The 9,111-nt window shown below is 35.5% G+C and overlaps 5 protein-coding genes across 5 annotated transcripts; 1 reads left to right on the forward strand and 4 right to left on the reverse strand.

Moving 5' to 3' along the window:
• Positions 1-461: 461 nt before the first annotated feature.
• CBG06604 lies at positions 462-1,616 on the reverse strand (the record flags this gene model as incomplete). The annotated part of the gene is made up of 6 exons (XM_002647476.1): positions 462-644; positions 689-793; positions 836-937; positions 986-1,347; positions 1,394-1,470; positions 1,522-1,616. The coding sequence occupies 6 exons, from the start codon at positions 1,614-1,616 to the stop codon at positions 462-464; spliced, it is 924 nt and encodes a 307-aa protein (XP_002647522.1).
• Positions 1,617-2,633: 1,017 nt separating this feature from the next.
• On the forward strand, positions 2,634-3,343 carry CBG06605 (the record flags this gene model as incomplete). The annotated part of the gene is made up of 3 exons (XM_002647477.1): positions 2,634-2,765; positions 2,817-3,032; positions 3,083-3,343. The coding sequence occupies 3 exons, from the start codon at positions 2,634-2,636 to the stop codon at positions 3,341-3,343; spliced, it is 609 nt and encodes a 202-aa protein (XP_002647523.1).
• Positions 3,344-3,882: 539 nt separating this feature from the next.
• On the reverse strand, positions 3,883-4,631 carry CBG06606 (the record flags this gene model as incomplete). The annotated part of the gene is made up of 3 exons (XM_002647478.2): positions 3,883-4,242; positions 4,290-4,496; positions 4,584-4,631. 3 exons carry the CDS (start codon positions 4,629-4,631, stop codon positions 3,883-3,885), a joined length of 615 nt encoding a protein of 204 aa, XP_002647524.2.
• A 155-nt stretch (positions 4,632-4,786) lies between these two features.
• CBG27364 lies at positions 4,787-4,996 on the reverse strand (the record flags this gene model as incomplete). The annotated part of the gene is made up of 1 exon (XM_045237220.1): positions 4,787-4,996. The coding sequence occupies one exon, from the start codon at positions 4,994-4,996 to the stop codon at positions 4,787-4,789; it is 210 nt and encodes a 69-aa protein (XP_045098561.1).
• A 473-nt stretch (positions 4,997-5,469) lies between these two features.
• On the reverse strand, positions 5,470-8,661 carry CBG06607 (the record flags this gene model as incomplete). The annotated part of the gene is made up of 8 exons (XM_002647479.1): positions 5,470-5,569; positions 5,617-6,360; positions 6,988-7,211; positions 7,255-7,718; positions 7,763-7,987; positions 8,041-8,247; positions 8,294-8,421; positions 8,471-8,661. The coding sequence occupies 8 exons, from the start codon at positions 8,659-8,661 to the stop codon at positions 5,470-5,472; spliced, it is 2,283 nt and encodes a 760-aa protein (XP_002647525.1).
• Between the last annotated feature and the right edge of the window lie 450 nt (positions 8,662-9,111).

Genomic DNA, 9,111 nt, shown 5'->3' on the forward strand with positions numbered 1-9,111 from the left:
CAAAAAAATCTCGCCTTTGTTAGTTAGACTAACCCATGAAAAATGAAATAAGTTTTTCAAATCAAAAATAAATCACAGAAATATAGATCCAGCCCCAAACTAATCAGATCAGAAAGTGTTTGTATCAAAGCTAATATTTTAATTTTTAACAGGAAAAATCCCAGAAAAAGAATGAGTAAAAAAAATAAAAAAGGAATGCTTATAAAAAAAAATTTTGTCTTTTTTTTCGAGATTTTCTTTGCGGCTAAAGCACATTGTGTGAGGAAGGAAATTTTTCGATTTTTTTCGATTTGCGGAAAAAAATCTGAATTCGAGAAATAAATTGTCTGGAAAATATTTTCTGTTTGTATTTCGAGTTGCTTGTATTTCGAGAAAAAGAAGATTTACTACATTCGAGGCCTTGTTGACAGACTGGTGATAAGCAGTGAAAACAGAAAGATGTAACATCAAACTTTAAGTTTTTATTTGACAGTTTGGAAAGTTAAGACTTGACCACTGGACTTTGTGTTTTTTGCCACACGTCGATTACTAGAGGATTTAGGTTCCGAGTTCTTCCCTTTTCTGAACATTAGAAGAGTTGAAACTGCTATCGCTTCGATAGCACATCCAGTGACTTTCCCAACAGCATTATAAGGACCAACAAACTGAAAAATCAAGGTTTGCTACCGTTGAAATGTAGATATCTTACATCGAAAGAGAAGATTTCGGCAGTAGGCCACATTGAACCACAAAATGAAGGAAGGAAATCAAACACTAGCACAGTTACAGTATCCAGTAGTGCAAGACGATTTGCCTGAAAAACTATTAAAAATAATTTTCCTTTTTCAAATCGTACCTTCGATATTCTATTATTTTTGCCTTTATGCTTCAAATTGTTCCAAATGAATAACTTCATTGATAGCATTATTGATAAAATTACTATTGTTGAGAATATCGACTGAAAGAAAGTTTTATAAATTAATTAACCAAGGAAGCTCAGAAATACCGCTTTATGAATGGTCCAGAAATAATAAAAGCACTTATTAACCGCACAGCCAAAAACTCGACAACTTGGAGGGATGATCATGTCATAAGAGCATAAATTGAAGAGAACGAATTCTTCCGAGACTCCAAATGCGATACCTACTGCTAAAACAGTCCAATTAGGGACCAGGTTTCTATAGGAGCGATATGTAATGGGAAAATATGCAGCTATGACTCTTTCGGCAGATATGGAAAGGGCGATAATAGACCGGCAAGCGGCAAAATTTGACCAAGGAAGGGCAAGGTAAACTATCAACGGACGGGACTGGGCAATAAATTTTTGGGCTTCAATGGAGAGCAGGATGAAGATAATGTAGGAGAGTACTGAATCTGACTATACATATCAATTGAAACATTTTATAGAACTTACGAGATGCTCCAAAAAATATGTCCAGTGTGAACCGATAGTAAAACAAATGCATATCTGCTTTTCGCCTTGATTTGTTCCTGAAAATATATAACTGCTTTTTGTAGTGTTTTTTTTTGTTTTCTACTGACATCACAACCTTTATGACTAAATTGATATTGAGCAATATCGTGACCAGTGCGCAAATAATTCCTAACAAGCATACAATGGTTATGAGATTGTCCATTTGTTATGAAAGATTCAGTATACGTGCAAATGGGTTAATTCGCTTTCAGGAAGAGATGAAAGCTGATTGTGAAATGAAGTAAAATATTTCGTAGAGAGGTTTAGGCAAGCTTCTGTTTTTAGGAATAGATTTTTTCAAGAATAGGAACATTACATTTTTTCAAGAATAGGAATATTAATTTTTTTCAAGAATAGGAACATTAACTATTTTCAGAACCAGAAAAACGAGTCGGCTGATTAACAAAACGAAGGAAAGAAGGATATTAATCCTAAGAAGGGCCTTCGTTCTGAATGATGTACAAAAAATATTTGTCTTTGAATAACAAAAAGACAAGCTAAAAAACTAGTTCAGTTCAAAACTAATTCTGTCTAGAAATTCATGGGAGTATGGTTAGTCATCTTGATAGTGTGAGAGAAAACATAGAATGAATTTGATGAAATATTCTTTGAAAATCACAGACATATAGATTGAGTTCAAAACTAGTCAGATCAGAAAAAAACAGAAACCCAAAAAAAACAAAAATTTCAAAAAACATGTTTGCTGTTCTCCGAAAAAAAATTAATGGAAAAACCTCATTGACTCTGTTTTTCTGGATTTTTATTCTGCCGAAAATTCAATCAGAATGGTAAATTCTGCCGAAAATTCAATCAGAATGGTAAAAAAGCACAATAATTATATTTCTAGAAAAAATAACCATTTTCTCGGAATTCTTCGTATTAACTTTTTTACTTTAAATAACTTATACATAAGCTCGGCCCAATTTTGTTCAACACATCATCTGAACTTCCCATATAGATATTACCGTAATCACTCTTATGCACAGAATGCCCCCTCCCTATACCGTCCACTTGGAGAAATTTGTCTTCTATTTTGAAAAAAATGATATCACAAAAACAGTATGGATGTTGATTTTCTGATTCCTATATTTCTTTAGATGTTTTCAAAAATGATGTGCTTTGTTTTGTGTACTTTTGGTATAAAATACGTCTGAATTTTGGGACAAAGTATAGTTTCAAAATGTTGAAATTTCTCATTCCCTTTGCTGTTCTTTTGAACTTTGCTGCTTGTCGTTTTGTGGATGAAAACGACGGTAAATTTTGTGAAGCTGAGACGGAGAGATTCAAATTCTGTACTGAAACTTATGCCAATGTGAGTTGCTTTTTGAAAAAAAAAACAGTTTTCAATTTTCCACCATTTCAGTTCACCAGAGACTTGGTTGAAACCCGTAAGGAACTAATCAAGTTCAGCTCCACTGTTTCTCCATTAGAGTCACAATTGGGAGGGGAATTTAAAAAGTCGTTGAAATGTATTGGTGATTTGGAATGTAAAGGAGAACGGAAGCTGGTCAAGTTTCTATTAGACACATTGGATTTTTATACGGACCGAAAGATAGAAGCCCAAGAGTGCATGGAAGATGTAAGAATATCCATAATTTTTAAAAGCCTCCATAATATATCCCGTTACAGAAAGACATATCTCAATCACTTGGAAATTGCTTTGTCTCTCATAAAAAGTTCCCGTTGCCGAAAGGATTCTCTTCCACTGTCGTCCTATGTGTCAAAAAGGTTCTCGATAGTACTGACTGCAGTACAGAACAGAAAGTGGGACTGGAGAGAGGAGGTCGTGCAGTGGCCGATTTGTACGATCAGTCAGATATGGTCTTTGGGGATGAAAATTATGCAAAAAACTTTGATTTGAAATTCGATCCGAGAAAGTATGGATTGTGATTTTTTCTTGATATTATAATTGAATAAAGAGCATTTGAAAAACAATTATACCAAAAATTTGATGAGTACACATTTTGATGTATTTGATGAGTAAACTACAGAAAAATCCCAGTTGACTTCTCAGAACAATTAGTTTTTGATGCTCTGTTTTCAGACGAACAGATTTATAAGAAAATTGAAGTTTACTAATTTCTTACTCTCATTCATGTAAAATGCATTAAATAGCGTTTTCGGACAACAAAACGTTCGTTGGAATTGAACGAGAAGATAGGGCTCTTTCTCTTCCCCAGAATTCTCGTCGAAATTTAATTAAAGTTGTTGCAGACTATTCTTTTCAGAAAAAAACACATTCATCTACATTCTTGGAACAGCAGTCACTATCCTATTCTTTTATTTTTCTTTTTTAAGATGGGCGTCTGGGGTTTCAATTTCAATCATTTTTATCAGAACTTCCATACAAAAAATTATTAAGTATAACTTATAAGAACAAATGAATTCGTTTGTGCTCTAAAAAACGATGTATTCCAAAAAACAATTATTCAGAATCTATGATGGTCCGATGAGTGTGTGCCATGACTGAATCCTCTAATTACAAATGTTGTTGCTGCCTTCTGTTCCACGTACTTTTTTCTCATAATTCTGAACATCAGTGCAGATTCTATAGTGTTCCCCACAAGTTTTCCAACTAGATTGAATGGTCCAGCGTACGAAAACTGGAAAAGTTCAAAATCCGGCCATAGACTAACACAAAATGGAGGAATGAATTGACAAAAGAATGTGGTCACAGCGTCAATGATTGCTAATCGATTGGCTTGAGTCAAAGAGCTGTCAGACTTGCTCCATAAAAATAGACGGACACAAAACGCAGTTGAGAAAAAAACAATAGTAGATAAGATGACCTGAAATTGGAATTATGTTGTGGAATTTCAAAGAAAATATATCTGACCGTTTGATAAGTGGACCAGAAAGTTTTGAAGCATACATTCATAACACAACCAAGAGCCAAACAATTTTTTGGAACATAAATCACAAAATTACATAAGTTAAAAAATACAAAGTCTTGGAAAAGTCCAGAAGCCAAGGAGAACAAGAAAAATAACCAGATTGGTATTTTGGAGTGATAAACCCGATACTCGATTGGGAAGAAGGCTGCCTGGAAGTGTTCATCTCATTTACCGTGGAAAATGAATATTCTGAATTCATTGAAACCGAACCAAAAATAAACGTCAAAAGTGTTTACCATGACTCTATCACAACTGATAAAAAACTGGAACATCATTCGTGCCATTTGTAGGTTCGATGTTAACAATCCGAACCATAATACCAACAGTCTCGTATATTCGAAAAGTTCTGGCAATGTGTAAAAAGTGAGCACATGGCCTAAATAAAAAAACGTGGCAAATCCAATAATGACATCCAAATGAAATCGATAGTAAAACTGGGTCATATCATGGGTTTGGTGGTGTTTCTGACTAAGGATCTCGGAAATGGCAAAAAATTCGGGGGGTACAATGATTCGGGGGTACAAGGGGGTACAACTGATTTAGGGGTACAAAATTGATGATTCGGGGGTAAAAAATTCGTGGGTACAAAAATTCGGGGGTACAACGATTCGGGGGTACAAACTACCAATGATTCTGGGGTACAACTCATTTCATTTAGGGGTACAACGCTTGTGATTCGGGGGTACAATTTTTTTTGAGGGAGTTTCTGAATTTCAGAGCTCGAAAACATCAGAGTTTCAGAACTTCAGAATTTTGAAATTTCAGAATCTACGAATTTTGGAACTTCTGAATTTTTCTCATCTTCCTTTTTTCCATATTCCTCCGTTCTTCCCAATTTTCCGTTTTTTCGCAATATTTCGGTTTTTCTCCATTTTCCATTTTTTCTCAACTTTTCTCAATTTTCGTGGTAATTGAAATTTTTCTTATTTTTTAAATAATTTTGATAATTCGGATTCAATTTTTTTTCAATGTTTTAAAGACAAAACAGAACAATTTTATGTGGCAACAATTCATAGTTGAACAACACAACAGCACGTGCAAAGAATGCAAAAACAAAAAAAAAGGATTAGACAATTAAGAATGACCTTAAGATGAGAAAAAAAAATTGAAGCCAATTGGGGTTTATTTGAAGGAAGCTTGGTAGCGGGAAGGAGGACCTGAGTTTCTCTTTGACTTCTTTCTAGGCGGTGATGGACAGTCTTCTGGTGTTGTTTCGGTGTCTCTGTAATATATTAATGAGCTGATTGAACATTTAAATGAGTCGCTCACTTTGTCTCACTGTCGTCTGAATCATCCGAAAGTCGATGCATGTATCCAATCGGAAACTTTTCTTTGAGAGACATTGGTTTCACATGTTGTCCTGTGGAAACATCGGTCACTTCTTCAGAATCGCTTTCAGGCTTTCTCGAGCCCTTTTCTCCAAGAACATCACGAAGATCGATCTGTGAACTATGATCATTCGAGACACGATTTGATGGCTTCGGCACTGGATTGACATTCTGATATCCGAAAATATCATTCTCCTCATCAGAATCGCTGTCATACTTTCTTGGATCATCAGAAAGATCCATGCAAGAATCATGAGAGTTCAAGTGATCCACAGAAGGGTCAAGGACTAGATTGACATGTTCATCATTGGAATTACAACTAATTTCATCCTCGACGATATCTCCCGACTCATCGAAGACATTGGGTTTAGAATTCAAGCTATTCACATCACAATCACTGTCATTTTCCTCATCACTAGAAATATTCCCATCTGCTTTCCTTTCATCATCACCGCTTTCAGACTCGCCAGAGACATTTCTATTGACCTTCTTGAATTCGGATACAGTTCTCCCGCCGTTATTATGTGACCTTTTAGAGTACTTCCGGTTCGGGTATCTTTTTGCGTCTTTTCCGTCGTTGATTGATTTGATTTGCAAACTCCTCGACAGTGAAATCAAGAACTTTTCGCGAATATTCAGAACTTCTTGGCATTTTTTCGTTGGCAGTGTACTGAGTACAGCGAAGCTAAAAAAAAAACATACTCCAGTATGAAACGCAATTCAAACATACACATGTGAGCAAGTGATAGCAGGTTTTGAAGCACACTTGGGATCCTTGCATTCGATATTGTTTCGGTCGTTTTCACAACAAAAAACGATTTGTCATCTTTCTCCACAAGATACTGACCGGATTTATGGTAGATTACGTTCTTATTGAAGACTTCTCCAATTTTCATCTGTTTCGGCACACTTCTCCATACGGTTTTCGGCATTTCAAACACATGAGATAACGAAAAAGTACGAAATCCATGTTTTCGCAAAGCTTTAACTTGACTTTGTGCTGACAAAATTCCGGTTTTTTTGAAATTCGCGTATCGGATCAGCTCGCTCTTTCCAGTCAAAATCGACTTGCAAAATTCCTTTTTCTCATCTGTAAAACATATCCAACTTTAGATGTTTTTACAGTCAACCCTACCCTCGATAAATTCCAACAGCTTATCCAAGCAAGTGCGTCCATTTAGTTTTCGTGGAATCGCAATTTTGATTCGTGAATTAAGGTTCTCAATTCGATTCGTAGTTTAGAAGCAGCCCAGCCATCAGACGAGATCGGAGAGAATGGGTTGAAAAGAGATCTTCTTTTCTATCGAGCAACCACTTCTTTAGAGCCGGCGCAAAATTACACTTGACAATCTCCGCTTCCATCGCTTCTGAACTCATTACATTGAAAATTCCATTTTCAACTTCATCTCCAATCTGTCTTCCGAAAATTTTGTTCAAATCTGACTGGCTTATATTCTTTTTACTTTGAATGAATGTCAAGTTGTTTCGACGATGTACTAGACACCTGAGAACTTGAGTGTCTTCCAAATATTTCATCTGAAAGAAACATGAGACTACACAAATTTAAAGTTTTCTATACCTTGCTGTAATATTTAAAAGATTCTTCGCCGTCTGTCATCAGTGATGGAATTGATTTTTTTCGCATAGGATCAACTTGCAGGAAGAAATCGTCAATTTCGCGAGCAAAACTCTTGTGATTTAGTGCATTTTTCGACGAGGAAATCATGAATCCTAAAAGAACATGGCGAATTTTTCCGCTGCAGCGCGATGTGAAGTCTCCTATATCTCCAGAGATTGTTGTCACAACACAATCTGACAAATCAAAAGTGCTATCAATCTGTAACTGTCCAGCCATATGCTTAATAATCCCACTATTTGCTGTCGGACTGTAACAAGATAAAAAATCATTGACTTCTTCTGAAGTCCAATCTTCGCATCCAGTTAAAAGCTTTCTATATTCCAGTACAGTTTGTTTTGTCGGTAGACTATTCATATAAAGATTCAGTGTGTCCGAATCGAGATAAATCGCTCCAAACTGGTTATCTAAAATGAAAAAATTATATTTTCAAAAAAACGTTCCTGTTTACCACTAGAAAATAGACGGAAGCCATTTTCTGTTCCAAAAGATGCGAGTGATTCTGGTGTTGTCACGCTCACGCGGCCCCTCTTCGACTTCACACAATCCGGCTGATACTTCATCTGGTTTCTGATTTGGCGGGTACTGAAATTAAGGGCTCCTGATTTTAGATCTTCGAAAGCTCCTTTCACAGTTCTTCCTTTCAGGGACCGATGAATCAATTGACACTCTGCTTCTGAATATTTGAATTTTATATAAACGCTTTTATTAGAGCAAAGTTGTTCTTACCAGTTAGTCTGTTAGGTTTTGATGATTTCAGAACATCGTAGTCCATTCGACCATTTTGAGACACGTATACTACGAAAAAGAACTCTTCCTTCTCCGGATAAATCTCAAATTTTTTGAAAGCATCATCATTAGGATTGATGCAATTGTAATATCTGTAAGAGCATCCATCGTATTCGATCTTTCTGGGTCTCGGACGGATTTTTCTACCTGAAAAGAAAATAATAAAAATGAATTGAAAATCAGCTGATCCTACCATTCGTTGTCTTCCACCAAGACAGTCCATCACAAAGTTTATGATCTTCGTTTCGAAATTTTGCGAATTTCACTGACGGTTCCGAAAACACTGGCAAACGAAAATCGGTGAGATTTGACGATGTCACACTGAAACAGATAACTTGGTTTTAAAATTAAATTTTCTTTTTCAACTGACCAGTTTTCAATGATATCTTTCATCGTTTTAACTGAAAATTTGTTCGAATAGGGACCTGTTCTCCATATGCCATCCTCATCCAAATCAAGCGAAAATTCTTTTATTGGTTCTCCTTGGGCAGATATTTTCGTTTTTTCTGGTTCATTTTGGCCGTCACTCGACATTTTAATTTCAGAATCACTCTCGTCCATTTTGAGATTTTTGTAAAATCACAAAAACGTTCTGAAAAAAAGATGAAAAACGAAAAAATAGGACAATTGGTAGTTCAAAAATACGTCATCGATTACGTCATATGACGTCATCGATTACGTCATACGAAAAATGAGTCTAGGACTGAAAATGGTGACCAGAACTACTGTGATAGCCAAAAATTCATAATCTTCCACAAATTTCTGCAAAAAAAAAATACGAAAAACAGTCGAAAATCGTTGAAAATCGAGAAAATAGGAGGAAAAATAAAAAAATTGCCTTCGTAAATCGACAACGGCCCCTGGCCTAGAAAATTCCGGAAACTCTTCCATGAGAATTTCGAGCAATTTTTTGGGATTCAAACACAGAACTCACAGTAAAAGACACATTTTCGAGAAAAAAAAGCAAATTTCTTATATAAAAAATTGTTTTAAACACTGACAGATAAAGTA

Source organism: Caenorhabditis briggsae (assembly GCF_000004555.2).
Source record: "Caenorhabditis briggsae complete genome, chrV, whole genome shotgun sequence".
Classification (NCBI taxonomy): Eukaryota; Metazoa; Nematoda; class Chromadorea; order Rhabditida; family Rhabditidae; genus Caenorhabditis; species Caenorhabditis briggsae.